General features: G+C 37.9%; 1 protein-coding gene and 1 long non-coding RNA gene across 5 annotated transcripts in view; one reads left to right on the top strand and one right to left on the bottom strand.

Moving 5' to 3' along the window:
- The window catches only part of LIMS1 (LIM zinc finger domain containing 1), a 217,674-nt gene that overhangs the window by 72,102 nt on the left and 119,797 nt on the right, over positions 1–25,775 (bottom strand). The window contains exon 1 of one of the 4 annotated variants that reach the window (XM_020979497.2): positions 10,431–10,677. The exons of the other annotated variants lie outside the window; for them this stretch is intronic. Coding sequence (XP_020835156.1) covers positions 10,431–10,537 — 107 coding nt within the window. The 5' untranslated portion in view covers positions 10,538–10,677. Of the gene's footprint in view, positions 1–10,430; positions 10,678–25,775 lie in introns of those variants that run through there. 4 annotated transcript variants of the gene reach the window in all.
- On the top strand, positions 1,343–15,095 carry LOC110203066 (uncharacterized). The gene is made up of 3 exons (XR_002322859.2): positions 1,343–1,412; positions 3,046–3,082; positions 15,017–15,095. It is a non-coding gene; the product is annotated as an uncharacterized LOC110203066 (long non-coding RNA).

The following is a 25,775-nucleotide window of genomic DNA, read 5'->3' on the forward strand; positions in this document are numbered from 1 at the left end:
ACAACTATGGTACAAGAGGCAAGTATGAGGGAAAGGGTACAGGCAAAATCCTAATTTGAAGGAACCAGAGGGGAGGAAGGTCAATAGAAGAGGCAGCATCTGAACGAATCTGTGAACCAACCAAGTGAGGAATTTCCAAAGATACTGATTGACGGCATCAGGTTCATAAGATGATAGACTTAGATGTGGAAGGGACCTCAAGAGGCCACCTATTCTAATCCTTTCATTTTATAGATAAGGAGGCCCAGAGAGGTTAAGAAACTTGCCCAAAGTCACAGAGGAGTCTGAATTTGAACCCAGTCCCCTAACTCTAAATCCGGTACTCTTTCAACTTATCTTCACCTTCTGGCTTTCCTGAAGCTTAGCTAAAATCCCACCTCATCTCCCTTAATTCTAGTGCCTTTTTTTTTTAATTTTGGAGGCAATGGGGGTTAAGTGACTTGCCTAGGGTCACACAGCTAGTGAGTGTTATGTGTCTAAGGCCAGATTTGAACCCAGGTCCAGTGCTAAGAGTTGGGAAGCATACTTCATAGTAAGTCTGTGGAGTCATCATTGGTCATCGCATTGATCAAAGTCCTTAAGTCTTTCAAAGTTGTTTTCCTTCACAATATTATAGTCACTGAATTTTTGTTCTTATTCTCTTTGCTTCACTCTGCATCAGTTCATATAAGCTATCTCATGTTTCTCTGAATCCTTTTTTTTTCCCCATCCTCTCTTCTAGCACAATAATATTCTATTACATCTATATGATCACAATTTGCCTGTAATTCCTTCTCTTTGAATGTTGGAGGAAGAAAGAGGAGTCAGCAGATATTAGGGGTGTTTCATTTGTGATTTGTTCTACCACTCCCTAACCAGTCAACAAGTAGTTATTAAATGCTTCCACATGTGCTAAACACTTAGCACGTGATACCTTTCGTTGGGCTATGATTGGGAAGGAGCTAGTATAGTTTTGTCAGTCAACAATCATTTATTAAGTGCCTACTATGGGCCAAGTACTATGCTAAGCACTGGGGCCATGAAGCCAGGCAAAAAAAGACAGTCCCTGTTCTCAAGAAGCTCATAGTCTGATGGGGGAGAGAACACGCAAAGAGCTAAGTACAAACAAGATAGAGACAGGTTAGATTGGAGATAATCAACAGAGAGAAAGCACTAGAATTGGGGCACCCCTGCTTTAACTATCTAGAGGGGCATGATCACTGACATGTTCAAACAATAAATGATTATGACACGTTGGTTATGTCAGAGGAAAAGGAAAAGGTGTATCTGCTTAACATGATTTAAGGCTCTTATCACCTACAGACCTGTTATGAAGCCTAATGGTGCTTATCATTTAGAAGCTCTGTGGTTGGGAGGCAGGAATGCTGGCTTCTACTATCAGCTATTGCCCCAAACATAGAACACAAGCACAGGTAAACTTTTGCCAACTCTACCACTTTTGCAAAATTGTTTTTTTTTTGCCAAAGTACGTCTTTTAAATGTTTCACGCACGTTTTAAATTACATTTTTTTCAGTTGGCAAAAATCCACCTTGTCTCTCTCTCTTCCTCCCCCCTTTGAGAAAGGAAAAACGAAATCTTTGTTACAAACACAGAGTCAAGCAAAACAAATATCTAAGAGTGTGTGTGTGTGTGTGTGTGTGTGTGTGTAAAAATTACTCTGGAGTTCTTCATTTCTCTATCAGGAGGTAAGTAGTATATTTCATTGTTAGTCCTCTGGAATCATAGAACCCTGTTTTATAAAAAGCACTTTATAAGTACTTAAAATTTTCCAAATGACTTTTCTCTCAACAAGCTCATGAGGTAGAATGACAGCAACATCATTCTCTCTTCTTTTTTTTTTTGAGAGGCAATCAGGCTCAAATGGCTTGCCCAAACAGCATCCTCTCAACAGTTCAAAGCCCTCTTTTCAGCCTTCCCTCTGCTATCACCCTCCCCCACGTCAATCAACTGCCAAATCATATCAATTTCATTTCCACAAAACTTTAACCTCATTCTGTCCTTTATACTTCTATTGATATTACCCTCATTGAGGCCATCCTTGCTTCTTGCCATCTGGACCACTATAATTTTGCCTCCTAACCAATCTCCCTGTCTCCTGTCATTCCATTTACCAGTTGAGCTTTCTAATCACTGCCACAAAGAAATGGTTTCACAAATTTGATCACATCACTGCCCTTTTCATAAGCTTTTAGTGGCTTAGCAACACCTATAGGTTAACATATAAATTCTTGCCCTAACCCCACCCCACCCAATTAATAAGCAATTTTCTTTTTTTCTCTCAAACCCCACTGAAAAAAGAAAAAGAAAAGCAAATCCCTTGCATTGCCAAGCAAAAACAAATTCCTACACTGGACATGTAAAAAAATGCATGTCTCTTTCTGACTCTTCAATCCATCACCTCTCTGTCAAGAGTTGGGTAGCATTTTTCATCATCAGTCCCCTGGAATCATAGCTGGTCATTGAGCTGAAAAGTGTTCTTAAGCCTTTGAAAGTTGTTTGTCTTTATAAAGTTGTTGAGTATATATGAACTGATCTTTGGATTCCTCTCACTTCACAGTTCATATAAGTCTTTGCATGTTTCTCTTTTGAAATTTCTTATAGCACAATATTATTCCATTATATTTGCATATCATAATTTTTCAGACATTCCAACTGATGGGCACTCTCTTGGTTTCCAGTTCTTTGACACCACACATACAAAAAGAACTGCTATAAACATATCAATTCTTCAAGTTGGAACTGAAGAAATCCTTACAATCTGGCTTCAACCTACCTACCCCTACCTACCCTTCTACAATTATTTAACACTACTCCCCCCTTCATACACTACTCAGTATTCCAGCCACATGGAGCTGCCCCTAATTTTATCCTACTTGTCCTTTTTCATCTCCTGAACTTTACATATATTTCCTTATGTTCAGTGATTAACTAGATTCTCACTGCCTTGTTTCCTTTGCATTCTTGTTTTCTGAAGTAGACAGTACACTATTCTAGGGATACATCAAACAATTCAATATTATCTGTTTTTCTCATTTAAAACTCAGCCCATTGGTAAGCTGCTGTGATGAAGAAGCCGAAAAGGTATGTTTTTATCTTTTACCTGGGGACTAACATGGGTTTTAAAATATTGACTTTTATGCCTAATATCTTCATAGTGTGTCAGTGTTTAAGATAAGAAATGATCAGCCGCATTCAGTACATTCATCTGATAAATCTTGTTCTGAAAGATACCCATTATTCAAAAAGCATTTATCAAATGCCTACTACTTGCCAAAAATTTTGCTAAATTAGAAATGGACTTGTGATTTCAATACTAAAGGAAATTTCTAGGTGAGGAAACTCTCTCTACAGATGGATACTTACTTTGCAATTTATACTATCAGAGAAAGTCGGGGCAGGTAGGTAGCACAGTGGATAGAGCACCAGCCCTGGAGTCAGGAGGACCTGAGTTCAAATGTGACCCCAGACACATATCAGCTGTGTGACCCTGGGCAAGTCACTTAACCTTGATTGCCTTAAAGGGGGGGGGGATGTGATCCAGGTACCTCTGGGAGTAACAGACCTTTTCAGTGAGCTCCTCAGGGTCAAGACTATTTTCATAATAATGCTAAGATATTTTAATTTCTCATCTAGCAAATACCAATAATATAAGCCACATAAACAAAAGCTCCTTAGGGGAAGGCTCTTAATAATTTTTAAGAATATAAAGTGATCCTAAAACTACAAAGTTTGCCAATGGCTGGCAAGGAGCAGAGAGATGTTAAGCGACTTGCCCCGGGGTTATGCAATCAGTATCAGAGGCAGGGCTTGAGCCTAGGTCTTCCTGGCTTTGAAACCATCTTTTCTTTCTGCAGTACCAAGCTGCCTTTCTGACAGACCCTCCTCTCAAAGGAGTTTTTGCATTCTAACCATGGAGACCATGTGTACATGTAGAGGCATACCCAAGAGTCACACAAAGTAGATAACAAGGAAATTTGAGAAGTCACTTGTAGCCAGAGACTGGGAGAGAAAGCCCTCTTGCAGAGGAAGTAGCAGCTGAAGTTTAAAGGAAACCATGGATTACAAGGGGAGAAGGAAAGAGAGGGCATGTATGTGTATGTGTGTGTATATGTATAAGCATGTATCAGGTACAGACTGTGTGCCAGCTTTGTATAGGGGTGTGTAAGAAGCATTTATTTTTTTTAAATTTTATTTATTTTTGGCTACATTTTAATTTTCAAACTGTCTTCCTCCCTCTCTCCCTTCCCCACCATGAAGTAGAGAAGGCTCGAATTCTCTCTCTCTCTCTCTCTCTCTCTCTCTCTCTCTCTCTCTCTCTCTCTCTCCTCTCTCTCTCTCACACACACACACACACACACACATAAACACACACACAAAACCATATTACGAATACTTCTTTTTATCAGTTCTTTCTCTTGAGGTGGATAGCATCTTACTTCATAGGTCCTTTGTAGCTGCAGTAGCATTTATTAGGCATGTGCTATGTGCCAGCTTTATATATGAATATATGGAGAGAGAGACAGACAGAGGTAAAGAATGAGAATGGCCATCATCTAGGAATATACATACACTTAATGGCATTCTCCTGGTTCTGGCAAATATATTAGTATTATTTCACTTTTAACAACAGTAGAATACAAAACCATATATTGAAAGCATAATTTTAGTCAAATTACTTTCCTTGCTTTAAGTGAATGAATGACATCTGGATATTTCTGGAGATATGAGAATTACCTGTTATTTTTTTCAATATGATGATATAAAATAGAAAGAATGTGGAAGTCAATAATAAGTTATATTGTTGGAATTTAATTTTGTCATGGGAATCCACACTTAGAAAATGTGGGATATGTGTGTTGTGCAATAGAGTAACAGACTGGGTCTGTTAAGAAGTCATGTTTTATCTTTCAGTACACAGAGAACTGATAGGAAGAGAACACATATATATTTCAAAGAGCTTTATTTCTCTTTGTAGGCCCCAGTTTTACAACAAGAAGCCAGCTACTTTAACTTTCCATTTCAGCAATACTCTCTACTACATAGACATGTTTTAGATGGCAGTACCCTCCCTTCAGGAAATGTGTCATGTGGTCTAGAGTCAGAGGCACAGGTTAGAGTTCTCGTGGAACTCTCATATCATTTGGTCCAGTCTCCTCACTGGAGATTGAAGACTGAGACCCAGAGAGGACAGATGAATTGCTTAGGGTCTGGCAGAACCAGGGGGAAAAAAAAACAAACAAATAGCTGGCATTTATATAGTAATTCAATTTACAAAGTGATTTATACAAATAAAAACTCATCTGAATCTTACAACAACTCTGTGAGGTAGGTGCCATTATCATTATTATTGTTATTGCCATTACAGAGATGAAGAAACTGAAATCAAAAGTTAAGTGACTTTCTCTGGGTCCCACAGCTAATTGAGTCCCTGAGGCATGTCTTTCCAACTTTAAGTCATAGAATCACAGATTTAGAGCTTCAAAAGGCCCTGAGGGGTCACCTAGTCCAATCTCTTCATGTTACAGATGGGGAAACTGAGGTCTAGAGAAATTAAACGACTGGTCCAACATCATACAAGCTATAAATGCGAAGGCTGGGATTCTCACTGAGGATTCCCACTTATCCAGTACTCTTTCACTGATACCGCTCAATCCCTTACAACAATATGGTGCCTCTCAGGACTCCTGACTTCTCAGCCTAGAGTTCTTTCTTCTACTACTACTACTACTACTACTACTACTACTACTACTACTCCTACTACTACACGAGAGAGAGAGAGAGAGAGAGAGAGAGAGAGAGAGAGAGAGAGAGAGAGAGAGTGTGTGTGTGGGAGGTGGGGGGGAGGAAGGATCCTGCGAATGGATACCCTGACTTTGCTACTGGTCAACTCTTTGACCTGGAATCTCATTTCCTCATCTGTGAGATCAACAAGTTAGAATCAAGGGCATCCCTTCTGACATCTCTTCTAGTATTAACAATCTTTGTTTCTTGAGCTCAAACAAAATGATCAGTATGGGGTAGCTGATAGAGAGCTGGCCTTAAAACCATAAACCAAGGTTCAAGGCCTTCCTCCTATGCTTACTGGCTATTTTCACCTGGGCAAGACTCTTACCATTCTCAGAGCTCTAGGTAACTCTCAAAGACTACAGGGTTCAGAGAAGCAACTGACTTTCATTGACAGAAGTTTCCTCACTAGCCAATGAAATGACATTATAAAGAGTAACAAAAGGAGCAATGGCAGTATTTAAGGGATAAGAAAGCAGATGAAGGGAACAAAAATGGAGGGTGGGAAGACCACTTGACCAATTCCCCTCACATTCTCTAACACAGGGTTTGATCATTTGCAACATGATGAGCAGACACAAGTGTCTGCATACATGTGTGTACCACAGTGGTGTTTCTGGCACTATTATTTTTAAAAGTATTTTATGTAATAAAAGTATATATATATATATATATATATATATATATATATATATATATATATATATATATATATATTATTTTGTATAGCGTGCAAAACCACAACTATTTAGAGGTCAAGCTGCAAAACATTTAAAAAAGGATGGCTTCAGTCTAAAATTTCTAATGTGTACACAGACAACTGTACTATAGCTACACCTAAAAATGGAAATATAATCTATTAGTACAAATAGAGGCCTTACATTTTCCCCAAATTATGCCTCATAAAAAACATGGATGTTATCTATGATCCTGCTGCAACAGGTTTTGTCAAGACCACCATCTAATTCCCCCCACTTCCATGCTAAGGTGTAGGAGACTGATATATATCTGTTGAGCAGCTGATTTTCATAGTAAATATGGTTATGCCATATAAATGTTTCTCAGTGTAAACCTACATACTTTTGCACAAGATTTCATTTTTACAGTACAGTATATATTCAGGAACAAGTGACAACAGAACTAAATACCCTATTTGTTTAAATAATTTTCCAACTAGCACACATAAGCAAAAATACTGCCAATTAATTCTGGGGTTAAAACATGATATGCCAGATTTCACTACTGCTAAGATCACAGACATGATGAGAAAGGTCACCTTGCCCAGTAATTTTCTATTAGCAGTAGCAATGCTACTGCTAATACCTCTCTAGAAGGTCATAGATTTTTAACACAATACTAAAAATTAAGTTGTAATTCTATTTTGTTGGGTTTTTGTTTTGGGGCACATATTAACCAGAGGAAATTGAGTCTGTGGCTGTTCAATGGGGCAAGAAACCTGAATTCATGGTCTGAAGTCCTTAAGTACTTTAGTTTACAAAATATATATGGTATATAATGTGTGTGTGTGTGTGTATTTTTTTTTTTACAAAATACAATATACTACGACAAAGGGGATAGTTTCAGAAAAACCTAAGAAGACTTATATGAACTGATACAAAATGAAGTAAGCAGAACCTGGAAAACACTGCACATAATAACAACACTATTCTAACAATAAAAAACTGTGAAAGACTTAGCTACTCTGATCAATAAAAACAATGATCCACAATTCAAATAGACGTATGAAGGAAAATACTAAGCAAATTTTCTTTTATGTTCCTTATTTTACTTGCTTTTTTTTATTTTGGCAATGTGGCTAACATGGAAATGTTTTGCATGACTATGTATAATAAGTATCATATTGCTTGCCTTCTCACTGGGTGAGGAAGGGAGAGAACTTGGAACTGAAAATTTAAAAAAAAATACCATGTATTACCATGAATTTCAAGGCATTCTCAAAATTTCAAAATAAATGCCGGTCTCTGAAGGCATTTATCAGAAGCACTACATTCTTATGCAAACTGAGAGTCCCTAAAGGCACACAATCTAATCCTATGAATAAGGCCTGCAGTAGCTAATTGTTTGTATTTTATGTTTAGGGTTAAGCAGATTTCCACTTAATATTTCATTTTTGGCATCAGGCATGTAGTATCTTTTTTGGCAATAGTAATTGTGTTGTTGTACTTTACTGATGCGGCGCCAAGGAAACAAATCTGCAAGTGAGAATGGATTAAACAGTAATATGATTTAAGCAACATGTGAGGAGAGATGAGAATGTATTTGTTAGTAGCTAACAGTGGGTATCTGGGTTTGATTACGTGTACCAATTTTAATCCTGAAGGCTAAAAATATTTAGGAATAGCATAAACCTATGAGAAAAAATCCTGTTGTCAAAATTTTCTAAATTAAAAAAGAAAATGACACACACAAAAAAGAAAATGACAAGATGATCTCTCTGTTCTCTGGCCATCCACTGCTACTCCTAAAATAAAAATTAAATGAATGTGGGAAATAGAGTAGTAAAGAGAACAGACACCTGTTTGAAAATGCATCCCCTGAATTAGAGTGAGGTCAGCCTTAATCTACTAGTACTAACAAGATTTAGTTAAACAATGCAGTTATCTTTTGGCCTCACCTTTAATCAAAGCTCAAAGGCAAAAACAGCTGGTCTCTTCAAAAGACATAAAAAAGAATGTCTAAATAGTTCCTCCCCTAAAGTAATTATTTATTTACAGACAATGAAATTCATCCTTAATATCCCATGAAACATAATTTAAGGGTTTAGGTTTAGCCCCAAATTGTGTTGTATGAATGTGAGGTAAGCATGAACTGCATCCACTACCTATGATATAGTGTTCAATACTGAAGAGACTGCAAATACTAAGGGGAAAACTCTTTTACTATTATCCAAAATATGAAGTAAAATTTATCCAGAACAACTTCTAAGTAGCTTGGACCAGGGTTAGATTAGACTTTACTCCAAGGTTTTTAGAAGTCATTTCCAACAAGCCTGTCAACTTGGAAGAATGAAACTAATATTTTTTTCTTGCCTAAACAAGCTTTTATCATTTATCATGGTCTAAAGTTGGAGCTTTGCACCTTTCCTTTATTCTGCTATGATAAAAACAGGTTAACATTTCTTCTATGATACATGCTTTTCCACATAAGCTATTAAACACTTTGTATAATTTAATATTAAATAATATTTAAATGTTTAATGTGAATATTTAAAATTAAGGAAAAAGTCTAAAATTAGATGATGTAAGAGCTAAATGAATATCTTCACCTTGCCCCAGCATTTCTTCCCTGTAATATTACCACTGCTTCTCAATGAAATATGAGTCTGCAAAAACCTTTTTACTTAAATTCAATCTATGATATCTAGAGGTGTGACAAAGATAAAGCCCAATCCATTCAGAATAAAATGATCATTACTGATTTAAGTGCTTCCAAATAGCTCTTTTAGTAAAAGGAAAAATATTGAAGTGAAAAATTTAAATGAACTTGTTTCTTAATTTTAATTCCTAAAACAAGTAATACAAATGCAAATTTAATTTTGAGGTTAAAATGTGCTTAGAATCAATCTCTATGTGAAATTTAAATTGGGAATGCTGAATTGCATCTGAAAACAAGCATTTTATAGAAGAAAGATAATGCTCAGCTGAGGCTATAGTAGTTGAAGCAGGGAGCTCCAATGCTTAAATTAGGAGTCTAAAAAAAAGAGATAAAGTACTATACAGTAAATGCAATTAAGAAATAGAGAATCACCTCCCATTCCTTCTGCCTTTCATCAGCACTAAAACAGAAATACATTTCAGATCAGAAGCAAATTGAACCTAAATCATTTCCTCAGCAGTATATATATGTGGGATGCCTTTAAGGGTTTTTTGGAAACTAAGGTGTGGAATTCTCACTAGTTATACTCAAAAAGTAAATCGTGTTATTTTAAGACAAATTAAATCTCCAGGAAACTTAAACCTTTGTGGTGAAATAAGTTTGTGAATTTTTAGTCATCCTTCCTTCCCAGGTCACATTAAGCAGTTCTACCGCATTCTTCTGTCTAAATTCATTTAAATAACAAATAACTCCCTGTGAAGGGGGAGAAAACCCTCCCCCAAGCTCCATGATCTAATAAGGTACACCAGGCCATTTTAATAAATGTGTATGTACACATACGCATATACACACACACACACTTGGAAAAAAAAAAAAAGAAAAAGACCACATCATCAAAGATCCCAGAGAAGCCATATATTCTAAGGTTTTAGTGAAAGGATCTTATAAATTATAAATCATAATTTATTAAGAAGGCATGTTTCCAAAAGAGAGTTTTACAAGATGTCAGATAAAACTGATAGGCATGGGGGAAACCAGTAGACAAGGAATCTGTCTCTTATAACTTGGAGCAAAAAAAAAAAATCCTGCATTTTTACAAAGCACCAATCTAGTAACAGTGTAAAGCCCTACTGCCCCCACTTTAGATCTGTCTTAGGATTTTATTAAACTCTTCATTGTAGGCTTTAAATTCCTACTTGAATTTTCTCTTCACTTATATTCCTTTTTATTACCTCTATCTGAAAGTTACGGAATCCCATTCCAATTATAAGATGCCTTTACCTGTAGCCAACCATTAATAAGCACTCACCTTAACTTCTCCTTGGGTAACCCATTTAGTCCCAAACTATCTGGCCGATCTCGTCTCCTCCTGTAAAGACCTGAATGGGAAAGTTCTTTCAGCTGTAATGTGGTCATACTTCTTTCTATAAATCAATTTTTTAAAAAGTGTTTCTGTCAAAATAGGTAGCTGCCAAGGTGTCTGGAAAGGAGATTAAGTGAGCCGCTGAGCAGCGTGTCTACTGCACACCTGCACTAGCCTGAGTTAAAACCTCAACACAGGCAGTTAGAGTACAACTTCCTGTTTCTCATATAGGTACACACCCTCTAGAGAGAGAGAGAAAAAGCTGTACTTCCCATATCGTCTGAGCCTTGTACCTATGAGGTCTTGTCATCTGCTGAAAAACAAAACTCTGTGTAGGAGAATAACCCTACCAACTTTTTAATGCCAAGTTGTCCATCACTGACTGAAAAGCTAGAGTCATGTAATGACCAATGAACCACTGGGAATGTGCCTTTAATTTATGCCAGGAAAGCCATCTCAGCACTTCACAAGTAACAGTCCCTTTGAAGACGTGCCTGGTCATCATTCGGTCTTGGGGATTCTTTGCTTAATTAAGGAAGCTTAAGTCCAGAAGGATGGCACCAGGAAGCAATTCAAAATCAACATTCTAATTTACATGAGAAGAAGGAAGGTCAGATGACCTGAGAAAATTTTCATCTTTTCCCCAACATTTGTTTTCCAATAATAATCTGACATTGTTTAAGCTGTTCAGCAAGGCAGTTTCTTTATCGAATTATACAACTACCACTCTTGTTTTCCGAGCTTTACATCCCACTCTACATTTTCTGCCATGAAACAATCAACAAGGGCCTAATATGTGCCAAACAAATTAATCAGTTCCTGGTCTCAAAAAGCTTACCAGGGAGACAACAGGGATGTTTATGTTTATGGGACACATATAAAACTGCAGTTTTAAGCTATTAAGACATAAGCTATCAAGTGCAATCAGACTTTTGGGATACCTAGTAAGAGTATATAAAGGATAAATACAGAACAAAGCTACGTGGTGCCATGGATAGAATACTGGGCCCCAGGTCAGAAAAACTCATCTTCTTGAATTCAATCTAGCCTCAGACACTTATTAGCTATGTGGCCCTAGGCAAGTCACTTAATACTGTTTGCCTCAATTTCCTTATCTGTAAAATGAGCTGGAGAAGGAAATGGCAAACTACTCCAGTACCTCTGCCAAGAAAACCCCAAATGGGGTCACAAAGAGTCAGAAACAACTGAAAAACAACAAAAAACAGACCAATCCATCTATGTAGATTGGTAACTCCAGCCTTCCCTAAAACTTACAGCTAGTACGTGTTCTGAAGCTAACATGAATCTTCATCTTGCTGACTTCAAAACTGGTCCTCTAGTCACTAGGCTTTATTGACCACTCCAGACTGTTTTTCTACTAGAATTAATGTTTGTATAATATGTAGTCAGTTTTTGAGTCATGTTTGACTCTCTGTGACCCCATTTAGGCTTTTCTTGGCAAAGATTCTAGAGAGCCATCCCCTTTTCCAGCTCATTTTTACAGATGAGGGAATTGAGGCAAACAGGGTTAAATTAAGTTACTTGCCCACAGTCATACAGCTAATAAGTGTCTGAGGCCAGATTTAAACTCAGGAAGATGAGTACTCCTGTACCCTGTACCCTATCTACTGCACCATCATCTATAATATGGATATATTTATAGATATAGACATACACATCATACATATATACATAGATATAATAAGTATGTATGTATATACAAAATAATGTATGATATACATATATTATATACACACATTATATATTTGTATAATATATGCACATCGCAAATTGTATATCCAGTAGACATCTTAAACTAAACATGTCCAAAACTGTACTCTGGACAATTTCCCCCCCCAAAAAATCCCTCCCCCAACTTCCCCTGTTATTCTTGAAGACAACACTACCCTCCCTGTCCTTCAAATTGGTAACTTAGGTGTCATCCTCAACTCTTCCCTATCTCTCACCCCTCTAAGATCCAATCTGTTGCCAAGACCTCTTGATTTCACCTCTGCGATATCTCTTCAATACATGCACACATACACACATATGTAGGCTCCCTTAGACTTGTATGAAGTAATGCAAAGGGAAGAAGGCAGAGACCTACCGCAATGAAAATGGAAGACTCCAACAATCAACACATGGGAGAGAGTGAACAAGTATTTATTTAGTGCCTACTATGTGTCAGGCATTGTGCTGTTTCACAAATATTTTCTCATTTGATCTTCATAAGCTTCATTCCCCCTTGAGGAAGGGGCTATTACTATATCCTCATTTGCAGTTAAGTCACATATCCAATAAAACGTCTGAGGTAGGATCTTAGTTAAGGTCTTCCTAATTCCAAGGAACACCTAACTTGAACACCTCCCCCTAGCATATACCAGAGGTATCAAACAAGAAGCAGTAACCACTCCTGAGGACTGCCAGATACAGATCACAATTACAATTACAATAATTAGGAAATATTTAACAAAATAAGAAAAAAATACAGTAGAACATAGATAATGCTAATATGTGTTTTTCTCTAGCAGAGCTCTTCATTCATGGTTTAGTAGCTCATTCTATTTGAGTCTGATAGCATTGCACTACAACACCTAACTGTGCCCAGGAAGAGAGTGAGGCTCACAACTTTGTGCAGCTCTGCCTCACTTAAATCCAATTAATATACAGGTCAAGACATCACTGGTGGTGTCACCGGTCCTTGGAAAACCAAGAATAATCACTAACAACTGTGCCCCCCCCCAAAAAAAAATGCCTCCTTAGTTTACTCAGCATTGTCTGTTCATTCTTGCGCCCAAATCTGCATCCTTTGTATTTTAACTGAGTAAAATAAGAGACCAACTTGGCAGGGGGAACCATCCCTCTCCCAGCTGCCATATGATCACAGTGGCGACTACTGGAAGAATTCCTACATCTACCCACCTCTCCTTTCCCTGCTCTCACAATATCATTTGTATCACATCTACCACCCACAATAAAAATGAGTGAAAAACAGTTCCAGCATCCCTCTTTCTCCATATTCCATTCATTCTCAGGTTAGAGAAGGAAGAAATTTTAAACTAGATGTTAGGGATTCAACATTACTTTGAGGAGGAGGAGGATTTTATTTTGGTCCAAATGAAGATGGAGGAAAGAAGAAACACATGGCAATCCTGAAAGGGGCATTCCTAGCCTCCTCCTCAACTTCTCAGTAGCCTTTGATACTGTCAAGCACCTTCTCTTCCTTGATACTCTCTTCTCTATGTTTTGGGGACACCACTCTCCTCTGGTTCTACTCCTCCCTACCTGACTGCTGTTTTTCAGTCTCCTTTGGTGGATCTTCATCCAGATAATTCCCTATAACCACAGGGTTCCACAGGATTCTGTCCTGGGCCTTCTCTTCTTCCTCTTCACTACTCCTCTCGTGATCTCATCAAGACCCATGGATCTGATTACCATTTCCATGCTGATGATTCTCAAATCTACCTATTCTGCCCCAACCAACCTGTGCTGACTTCCAATCTCCAACTGCCTTTCAGATGTCTCAAATTGGATGTCCAATAAACACCTTCAACTAAACATGTCCCAAACTGAACTTGGCATCTTCCCTATTATTCTTGAAGGCAACACCATCTTTCCAGTCCCTTAAACTGGTAACCTGGGTGTCATCCTCAACTCCTCACTATCTTAAACTGGTAACCTGGGTGTCATCCTCAACTCCTCACTATCTCTCACTCCACCGGATCCAATCTCTTGCTAAGATCTATCAAATTCACCTCTGTAATATCTCTTCAATATACCCTCTTCTCTCCTCTGACACTACCAGTGCCTTGATTCAGCAGACCCCTGTCACACCTCACATCTGGATCATTACAAAGGCCTGCTATTGAGTTGGCCTACCTCAAGTCTCTCCCCATTTCAATTCACCCTCCTTTCAGCCACAATGGTGATTTTCCTAAAGTACAAGTCTGACCATGTCACTCCTATGACTTAATAGAAGCCAGTAGCTTCCTATCACATCCATCATTAAATACAAAATCCTCTGGTATTCCAAGCCCTTAAAACTTAGCTCCTGGAAAACCAAGGAAACCTTACGTCCTACTTTTCCAGTCTCCTTATACTTATTCCCCGCCAGGGACCCTGGTTTCCTGTCTGTTTTATGCATAAGATACTCCATCTCTTAGCTCTGAGCATTTTCTCTGGCTGTCCCCATGCCTGGAATGCTCTCCCCTCCTTATCTCTACCTTCTGGCTTCCTGAAAGCCCCCACTAAAACCCAATCTTCTACAGAAAGCCTTTCCTAACTCCTCCTAATTCTAGAACCTTCCCTCTTTTACTTATTTCCTATTTATCCTGTACATAACTTGTTTGTATGTAGTTGCTGGCTTGTTGCCTCTCACATTAGACTGTGAGCTCCTTGAGGGCAGGGACTGTCTTTTGCCTTTTTTAAAAAAAAACTCTGTGCTTAGCACAATGCCTGGCACATAGTAGGCACTTAATAAATGTTAACTAACTGGCCACCTTCTCCTTTTTTGTTTCTTTTTCTGAACCCAGGAGAGAGACCAGCTTTTCAGACTACTGGATTTTCCAAGTCAAGATAAGGAAGCAGTCAGGACACTGATAAGAATTTCAGCTTGAAGCACATGACTGAGATAAACCTGTATTTGCAGGAAGCCTGAAGGCAGAGATCCAGAAAATAGACTCCCTGAGTCCAAGAGTTCCTGAATTCAAGACAGAGGGAAGAGATACCCCTTCAAGAGAGAGGTGAAGATCTTTTAGACGTGTCCAATGAATATATTTGTTTTGCTCGACTATAATTGTTTGTAACAGATTTTTTTTGTTTTTTGTTTTCCATTCACAACGGGGAAGGATGGGAGTAGGAGGAAGAGAGAGCATATTTTTGCTGTTTGAAAAAAAAATTAATTATAAAAGAGAAAGGTGAAGATTTCTTGATATAACACGTTCCTTGAGAAAAGAAGAGTCATTCATTTCTGTTCGACTACCTAATTGGAGAGCAAAGGCAGTGAGCTGCAGGGCTGAATATGTGGAGCTAAAGCCTGTGTGGGTGGGGAGATGCTTATTTAGCACAGAGTGCCTAAAATGGAAATTGGGAAATGTGTTACCCACACTTGAAACTTAAATGTGAGTAATATGTAAGTTTTATTTTGAAGATATCACTAAAGAAAACTCCAGGGTGGAGTCAAGAAGGCAAAGACAGAAACTGACCATCTCTGGGTCAGGCGCCCAACACTGGAAGCTCAGAATTCTTTGGGCTGGTAGCACTAGGCCAAGGGTTGCATTTGGGCGTGTTCTGAATTTACTAATTTGTGTACATACTGTTCCCCTCCCCTCTTCCATGACCTTTACAGGAGAACATAAGCTCCTGAGAGAAGGAGCTGTTTTGGTTTTTTTCTTCCTTTGAATACTCAAAGCCTAGCATAGTACCTGACACAGGGTAGGCATTTAATAAATGTTGTTGAATGGAAATTGAATTGAATAAATCAGTAATGGAATTGGTAATGGATGAAGAAGCCTCTTCTTTTTTTAAAATGTTTTTCTTGTGTCCTTAAATCATAAGGCATGGGCGATAACTATTCTATAAATATCTAAAATTCATCTTGATCCCAACCCTTTACCTGCTACTCCTGATGGTAGAACTTGGAGAGGAGTTTGAGTAAAGGGAATTGACTTGAGAGCCTACAGAGGCCTTAGAAATGATTTGGCCAATATCCTTATTTTGCAGATGATAATACTGAATTCCAGAGATGTAAGGTCAGGGACGCTCAAAAGTCCAGTGAGAGTTTAGACTAGAATCCCAGTCTTCTAACTACTGGGCCAATGTCTTTGCATTACATCAGTATTAATGGAGAAGGGCAGCGTCCCTACAGAAGTTCCAGGGTCATTTTAATTGATTTGAAACATCTGCCAACCAAATGTAATGCATATATGGCTGTTTAACAAGTTTTTGATGATGCAGGAGGAAAAAAGGAATCGTTTAAAACTTAATCTAGTCTCAATTAAATAATGATGAGATTTGTAAAGGTTTCAGTGAACTTTGATTTTGTTTTCCATATGATGGAGGAGCCTATAGAGACTTCGAAATGGGAAGAAAACTTTAAAGCAAGGTGACTGTGAAGTTTGTAAACTGTCAGAATCCATCATCTTAGGTTCATAGGATCACAATTTTAGAGATGGGAGAGACCTCTGAGGTCATCTAGATCAACAGATTCATTTTACAATTGAGGAAACTGAGCAATGACTTGACCAAAGTCATTCTGATAGAAGAGGCCAAAGCTGAGATTTAAATCCCAATCTGCTGATTCCAAATCTAGCCCTCTTTCCACTACACCACTCTGCCTCTCAACAAGGTCAGAAAAACAAAACAGACCTCAGGAATTTTTTTTGGGGGGGGGAAGTAGACATCTTACTATGATATATAAAAAAGGACCCATGACTATCCAAATAAAATGAAAATCAGCTGTATTCACCATAAGCTACATGCACATGCATGGGTGGTTCCTATGAAAAATACTTAAATAAGGTGGGCCAAGATTTTTTAAAAATGATTTCAAAATTAAATGTGGCAGGCTGATGTGAAGAAAACTGCTCAGTGGCTAAGCCGTGACAAGGCAGGAAACACGTGACTATGTGGGATACAGCCTGTTTGATAAATACATGTTGCTTGATAAATATGATGTAAGGTACCAGTTACTAAACTGTAAAAGAAACAGGCAAAAAAAAATCATTCTTTGCCTCTTGACCAGAAATGAATGTTGTCTTGAATAAAATGGGAGTTAAATTAATTCCTTGAAATTAGTAAAAATGTTGGAGTAGAATAAGACGAAAGCCTTTTCTATTCCTATATGATCAATGAAAGCTGCAGAGAGGTAAATTGCTCGATATAAAGAAAAAAATTATTAATACTGAGAGCTATACAAAGGGGGTTCTTAATCTGGTAGCAGTCTGGACTGGAGAGCTTCTGAAGTCAGGTTATCAAGCAGTTATAAAAACACCTATCTGTGTTACGGTCCCTTCCTGATTCTATTCTATCGAGACACTTTTTTTTAAAAGTGCCTTTCATTCAAGTTTTTTTTCCTCTCTTTGACCTTGAGATCTTTAGTCTATGTAAAGTTCTTCTTCTCCTCCTCCTGCTCTTCCTTCTCCTTTTTCTTTTTTTGTTTAACCAACGGGGTTAAGTGACTTGCCCAGGGTCACACAGCTAGTAAGTGTTATGTGTCTGAGGCCACATTTGAACTCAGGTCCTCCTGACTCCACGGCCAGTGTTCTATCCACTGCGCCACCTAGCTGCCCCTCCAGTTTTTTTCACTATCACAAAAACTGTTGCTACCAGTATTCTGTCACATACATCAAACTTGTCTTCCCATCTCTGGCTTCCTTGGGATATTAGCTCAACAATGGGATGATTACTGGATCAAAGGTGTAAGCAGTTTGGTAACTTCTCTTATGAATAAAATTAATTAGTCCAGGACTGATTTATAGCTCTGACAAGAAAGTACTAGCGTAATACTGTTGGGAGAGCTGTGAAATGGTCCAAACATTCTAGAAAACAATTTGGAACTGTGCCCAAGGGCTATGAAACTGTGATCTATGAACAGTTAGAACATATATGTGATCTATGATCTATGAACCCTTTGATCTAGCCATACTACTACTAGGTCTATGCCTCAAAGAGATCAAAGCAAAAGGAAAAAGGACCCATATGTATAAATATATTTCTAATTGCTCTTCTTGTGGTGGCAAAGAATTAGAAACTGAGGGAATGCCTGTCATTTGGGGAATGGCTGGACAAACTGGTACATGATTGTGATGGAATACTGTTGTGCTATAAAAAAAATGAAGAGTATAGTTTCAGAAAAACCTAGAAAGTCTACACTGCTTTCTTGCTTCTATGTACTCCTATTGCAATTATAATCAATATTCTACAGTTCAGGACTAATTTTTAAAACTGGTTTAACAAGTATTAGCCTTGGTCTGCTCAATTTTGAACTCCTTGAGACAGATACTCTATTTTAAACTTCTTTATACCTTCCAAAACAAATAGCACGATGCTTAGCATAAGTCCTAACTTACTGAAAAACCTGATTTATTTGGAAGGCCAAAAGCATGGGGTGTAACAGAAAAAAAAAAAAAGCAGATTCAGGGGTCTGAATCCCAAGCTTTGCTAATCTGTTACCTGTGTGACGTAGGTCAAGTGACCAAGCAAATCACTGGCTCTCTCTGTGTTCTGGTTTCATGAAATGATTAGATGATCTGATCTCTAAGCTTCACCCAGCACCCCCCTCTTTTTCAGTAAACAGTTGAGAAATTTTAGAAAATGATTTTCAAGGCTCAATTGATAATTTCATATATGTTTCAAAATACTTCTTTGCATTCAGCATCAAAGAATTTACCATTCTATAACACAGATTATGTATGTAATACATATAAATTTTATGTAATATAATATTAACATATAATATAAACCTTTAAATACACTCTAGATTTTCAGAAAAGGCTCCTTTATAGTAATTCAAGCACCTTCCATGCTTGCAGGGAATTACACAGTACTCTGCATGTAGGAGCTCAACACTTCACATCTGAGGAAGAAATAAAACATGGCCAACACTAGTGTTTGCCCAAGCTTGTCACATTTCGAATCTCAGTGTCCTATTCTAAGAAACCCCTTCACGCAACAGAGGAGAAATTTAAAATATAATTAAGCATCACATCTCCCCCAAATAGGCAATTAGTGGTATTTAATCATCAGCTAATGTTCTAGCAAACATTTGTTAAGTACAATGATGGTAAACTTTTGAGCCAGAGCAGCTATTACCAGCTTTTATACCCCTAACTTCAGGCAGGCCTGTGAATTGGCTGAGTACCTGTGTATTTCCAGGTCACTGATTTCCATTTATGACATAGAACAAGAGACAGATTTCATATTGTGCAACCAAGATGTAGAGCCTGATGGAAGTGATCCCTTTAAATGGTATCCCTTAAATAATCATTGACAGAGGAAATATTTCTCCAAATACCCTTCCCCTGCCGGGTTTCAGCTTCCTCCTTTGGACATGTTTTTTATGTGTAGGAACATGTACAGGCACATATACACATGAACACACAACCAAGTTAAAAGTCTCACAAAGGGCATGGTTTCTTTTCTAAGTGAAGGTTCCTGGGATGAACTGTGTTTTCTTGGTTACATGCATTAATCAACATGTTTTGCGGATTTGCAGAAGTAGGTTCAAACCACAGCTGTATAACACTGTGTGTGGGTTCAAGTTCAAACTCATGCGGTGAAGGATATGAGAACAAATCACCACAATTCTAGAAACAAACAACAAAAAAGGGCAAGCTATGGAGACATCAGGCCGTCCAAAGGGACAGCTCAGTGTGAAAAAGCTACTATGCTCTAAGAAAAGACAAACAAGGTGGGGTGATCACAACTGCCCACATTTCCTCTGGTGTGCACCGTGTCATTAGTTAGCAGCCCCATACCTCTGATACATATAGCTGCAGCCGTGACTATACCTCATCATATCCCTGGCCAATCTGATTGTGTCATCTATCAGCTTTATTAACAAAAATTCCTAGATTGTTGTCTCATCTTAAAACCAAGGTCACAAAACAAACCACCATGTTCTATCAGGCACTTGGAAAAACTCATGAGCAAACATTATAAGCATTACATGTCAAAAATATACCAGTTACCCAGAAACTTCCCTTGCAAAGAGAGACCGGAGTAGGCAAATTGCCCATCAGCCCTGAATCTGACAAAGGAAAAGAAATTCATGGCATCAGGGTAGTTACTTAGTGGTTATAGAGAGCTGACTCCAGGTAGTAGGTTCAAGTCCTGACTTTGAGAACCACTGACTAAGTGACTTCAGGAAAGCCACTTAACCTCTGTAGTCAATTTTCTAAGACAGGGTTACAGAGAAGTTGCCAACCTGCACTGGTGGAATGAATTTCTTCAACAGAAATTTCTTCCACCAAAAAAAAAAAAAGCGGGGGCGGGGGAGGGGGAGACAGCTAGATGGCACAGTGCATAGAGCTCCAGCCTTGAAGTCAGGAGGACCTGAGTTCAAATGTGACCTCAGACACTTGACACTTAACTAGCTGTGTGACCCTAGGCAAGTCACTTAACCCTGACTGCCTCACCAAAAAAGCAAAAAAAAAAAAACATTTCTTCCACCAATGAAATTGTTAAATGCCTGACACTGCCTTCCTCCCCCAAATTGTTTTAAAGTAGTTTAGAGAAAAGACTGAGTGCTGGGCCTGGAATGAAGACGACTCCTCTTCCTGAGTTCAAATCTGGCCTTAGACATATCTGTGTGACCCTGGGTGAGTACTTTTTGCCTCAGTTTCCTCATCTGTAAAATGAGCTGGAGAAGGAAATGGCAAACTACTCCAGCATCTTTGCCAAGAAAACCCTGAATGGGGTCACAAAGAGTCGGACACAACTGAAACAGCTGAACAACAAGAGGAAAGACGACAGACATGGATGAAATATAGGCTGATATACCAGAATTACCTTTCTCAAATCACTTCATCTCCTTGGAGATGCCATTGCCTCAGTTTCCTTATTTCTAAAGTCTCTTTGAATTCTTAAAATTACACTATCTTATGATTACCAGAGGAGTACATGGCCATCTAATGCAGAACAAATGACATTTATCAAAGGGATCACAGACCTCAAGCTGGAAGGGATTGTACAGGTGAATTTGTACAATCCCCTTGTTTTACAGAAGAGGGAGGGAAAGCCCATAGAGGTTAAATGACTAGCTCAAGGCCACACTGGTAGTGACTGAGGAAAGGATCTGACTCTACATACTTAGGCTCCAAATCCAGTGATGTTCCATTGTGTATATTGCATGACCTTTTACTGAAAGATGGCCAACAAAGGGTGGGTTCTCTATGGGTCTCTCCTCAGCTGCTTGGGTAGAAATCTTACTTTTGAATATAAAATTAACAAATAAAAAAATGGTTATTATACTATATGCAACAAACAAGTCTGAAAGGTAAGAGAATGACTGCAGAAAGTTCCTACATTTCCCCATCAAATTATGAACCCTAAACACACAATGAAATACCATAAAGAATAAAGAGGTGGTATTGTGGAATAATAGTGGATAAAGTGCTGTGCTTGGAGCCAGGAAGATCTTATTTCAAATCCCACCTCACTTAATCTCCCTAAGCCTCAGTTTCCATATTTATAAATAATATAGGCAATAATACCTGTATAGTATCTATTTCAAAAAGTTGTTTTGAAACTCAAATGAAACATATGCGATTTAATTCAGTAAACATTTATTAAGTGCCTGCTATATGCCAGGCACTATGCTAAGTGCCAGGATATAAAAAAAGATAAAAGACAGTCCTTGCTTTGGCAGTTTATACTCTAATGGGAGAGACAAGATACAAATAAATATATACAGAAAGAGGCAAAAGACAGACTCAGGAGCTTACAATGTAATCGGGGAAAACAACACGGGAAAAAAATTATATATATAAAGCAAGGATAAATAGGAAATAATTGAGGGAGGGAAGGCATTGGAACTGTACTGACAGGAGGGCAGGAAGGTCAATAGTCAGAGGAGGAGGAGGAGAAGGGAGAGCCTTCCAGGCATGGGGCACAGTCAGGGAGAATACGGTTTTGTAAACTTTAAATTGATACATATCTAAATGTCAACATTTATGTTCTATAAACGTGGCTTATAATGAAAAGGCATCAGTGGTGGCTTTTTAGTGGTAGCTAACATCTCCCACAAAGAAAGTATTTAATAATAGTATCTTAAGATCATAGATTTAGGGTTGGAAGGGACCTCAGGGCTCATTAGTTAAATACTTTCCTTTTACAGATGATAAAACTGAGGCCCAGAGAAGGAACTTGACTTACCCAAGGTCACAAAGGCAGTTAAGAGATGTGACCTGAAACTTAGGACTCCAGCTTTAAATCTATGCTCTCTGGGGGAGAAAAAAAAAGAAGCAATAGAGATTCGTCCAGTTCCTAGGCTTAAGGGTTTGTAATTAATTCTTTTCACAAACATCACTGTGTTTAATGAAGAAACAGCCCGGAGCAGTGGAATGAGCATAGGATTTAGAATCCTAGGTGTTTCCTTCTCAATTCTTGGCTTTAATACTACCTCTAGGCAAGTCATTTCACTTTCCTGGGCCTCAAATTTCCTCCTCTGTAAACTAAGGGTATTATTAGCCTCAAAGACCTCTGAGATTCCTCTTCTGCCTGTAAGCAAAAGATACTCAAATCCACATAAGGGAATTTGGGATATGCTGCATTGTAGGGCACAGATGTGTTCCAGAAAAGATGGGGCTAAATTTTGTATTTTGCAAATTGAATCAAGTGAAATTCATCAAGGAAGTTCAGCCAAAGGAATTTTATTGGTAGTCATTTTGTTAAGGGAATAATCACTACTAATGCCATTTTGGGGGGATAAAAGTAGATTTTTGCATGTTAATTGGCTTAAAGTCAGATCACCGTAATGCTGCTAAATTCAGTTCCACTTTGCTCTACCCACCCACCAAGCACTTCATAATATCCCAATATCTGATAAGGTTTCCTAAAATAAACTTTCACTTAAAAAAGAAATCAGTCGACACAAGTTCTTGTGCATGACAGGAGAAAAAATACAAGCTTGTTTTCTACATTCCAAGACTGGTAGAACCAAGAGTCAACAACTCTGGTTGACTGAGTACTACGAGCAACAAACATGGCTCCTCTCCCTTTCCTGGAATTCAAAGGTATGTATGTACTCGAAATCGGCTTTCCTGCCCACCCCGAACTCGGCACTACAAGCCGTGACTTTGGTACTAAGCTTGTTATTGTCAAAAATGTGTCTCTCATTCCAAAATTATTCTCATCAGGTCACTGAAATGTTTACCAGCTCCTATGGAAACCAACATCTAAAAGGCTCCATTGCTTCATTTCTGAAACCTAAACTTTTTTTCATTCCCTTTGTCCCCCTAACTCGGGCACAGTTCATTTCCCATGACTACAAATGGTCATATCTATAAGAAAGTATTCTCAAACCTCAACTAATAATCTACTTATTTCAAGTAACAGCCTATTTAACAAAATTTCAGAAGAATGGTATAGTCCGTACACTGGACTTTGTCGTTAACTCAGATTTCACAAGAAAAAGGTGCAATTGTTTGAAGTCTTTCGAATTATTATTTAGGGCCAAGACAAAGAGGTACACAGAATGCAGAAGGACTTAAACATAACAAAGGAGAAGACAATAAAAAAGAAGTTACATTAAATAGTCAACAATAATTCCCTTCTAACAAAACCCATTACTAACTACTTACTGAGTAAGATATTAAGCACTCTACAGAGGAAAGAAAAGAGTATGGCCTCGAAGAAGAATCTGGATAGCATTTGAGCTGGTGAAGGGTACAGTAGACTCACTCTAGGAGACAGGAGCCACATTAAGAGAAAATACCACTTGATTTAAAGATAAGGAAACAGAAAGCTGTCTCCTAATTACTAGGGTAGTTAGCATTTTAAAAGATTTTGTGTTATATGTGTGTGTGTGTGTGTGTGTGCACGTGTGTGTAAATAAAATCTTATTTGATCTTCCCAACAATTCCAATAGTAGGTGATATTATTATCCTTATTTAACAGATGAGAACACTACAGGCAAACACTTGGGTTGACTGTGTTTTATGTCTTCCTCAGATGTGAAGTGTTGAGTTCACACATGCAAAATACTGTGTAATTCCCTGCAAGCATGGAAAGTGCTTGAATTACTATAAAGGAGCCTTTTCTGAAAATCTATAGGGTATTTAAAGGCTTATATTACATGTTAATATTATCTTACATAAAGTTTATATGTATTACATACATAATCTGTGTTATAGAATGGTAAATTCTTTAATGCTGAATGCAAAGAAGTATTTTGAATTGCAATACAGTGTTTGCCCTGGCCAAGTTACTTAATTGCTCTTTGCCTCACTTTCCTCAACTGTAAAATGGGTATAATAGCACCTACCTTCCAGAGCTGTTGTGAGGATCAAATGAGATAATAATTGTAATGGACTTAGCACAGTGCCTGGCATATAATAGGCATTATACAAATACTAGTGATGATGATGATGATGATAATGATGACAGAACTTGCCCAGTGTCACACAAGTAATACGTGTCTGAGGCAGGATTAGAACTCAGATTTCCTGATTTTAAATCCAGCACCCCATCTATCATGCCATCCAGCTGTATCACTAACAAGCTGTTTTTAATTATAGCTTTTTATTTGGTCCAGATTCTATGATTTAATTGGATTGGGTACAGGAACTCTCCTTATCAACGAAGGTCTCTAACTGTTCTGCAACGTAGAGTCTTACAGTGTTGGAATGAAAGGTTAAGTGACTTTCCCAGGGTCACACAGTCCTTATGTGTAAGATAGGGAATTCGAACCCAGGATGCTGGCTATCTACTATGCAAACCTTCTTTTCAGCATAATTCAATCAAATTAGGTTGTTCCTCCAGCCTAACTTAATTATGACCTGAACTTAATTAATAATTAATTAAAGACAAAGTTATTGAAGTATAGCTCCTTGATGACTTTTTCCCCATTTGGGAAAGTATATTTTGGTCATCATGATTTTGCAACATATGGCATTTTGCTCACATACTTCCCAATTCCAAAGCTCAGGTCTCCAGGCCCCCTTTAGTCTTCATTTCTACCTCCTTTCTAATGAAGACAAGATATACATTTTATACACTTTAGTCCTACTTCAATCCTTTTATTTATTTCTCAGGTCTGAGACCTCTTCAGGGAATTTTTACTATTCCTTTGCTTTTCTCAGGACCTTATAAACACATTTTCAAAATAAGAAAAGAATTTTTAAATGAGGTTTTCATAAATCATTTCTTCAGTTTTCTGGATAAGGGAACCAATTAAGAAGTCTCAAATAACTTGTGCTCACACACAGAACAAACTAAAACTAAGAACTCTTGACATATAATAAATATATTTGGGTCTTCCTAAAACATCAGCTTGCAACCCTACCAAATCACCCCCTACCTACTACAGCAGCATTAACTGAATTAAAATATAAAGAGTGCTTTGCAAATTTTAAAGCACTATATAAATGCTACCTATGATTATTGTAGGCATTCTTGCTTTAAGGTAGAGGCTGAACTGGATGATCTCTAAGGTTTTATCCAAATGAGAGATTCTATTTAGTTCCTAATCTAGGGCCTAGAACCATTCCCATTCCCATCCCTACCCCATATATATATATATATATATGTATGTATGTATGTGTATATATGTATGTGTGTGTGTGTGTATAT

The sequence above is a fragment of the Phascolarctos cinereus genome, unplaced genomic scaffold, assembly GCF_003287225.1.
Source record: "Phascolarctos cinereus isolate Bilbo 61053 unplaced genomic scaffold, phaCin_HiC Scaffold_7;HRSCAF=346, whole genome shotgun sequence".
Lineage (NCBI taxonomy): Eukaryota > Metazoa > Chordata > Mammalia > Diprotodontia > Phascolarctidae > Phascolarctos > Phascolarctos cinereus.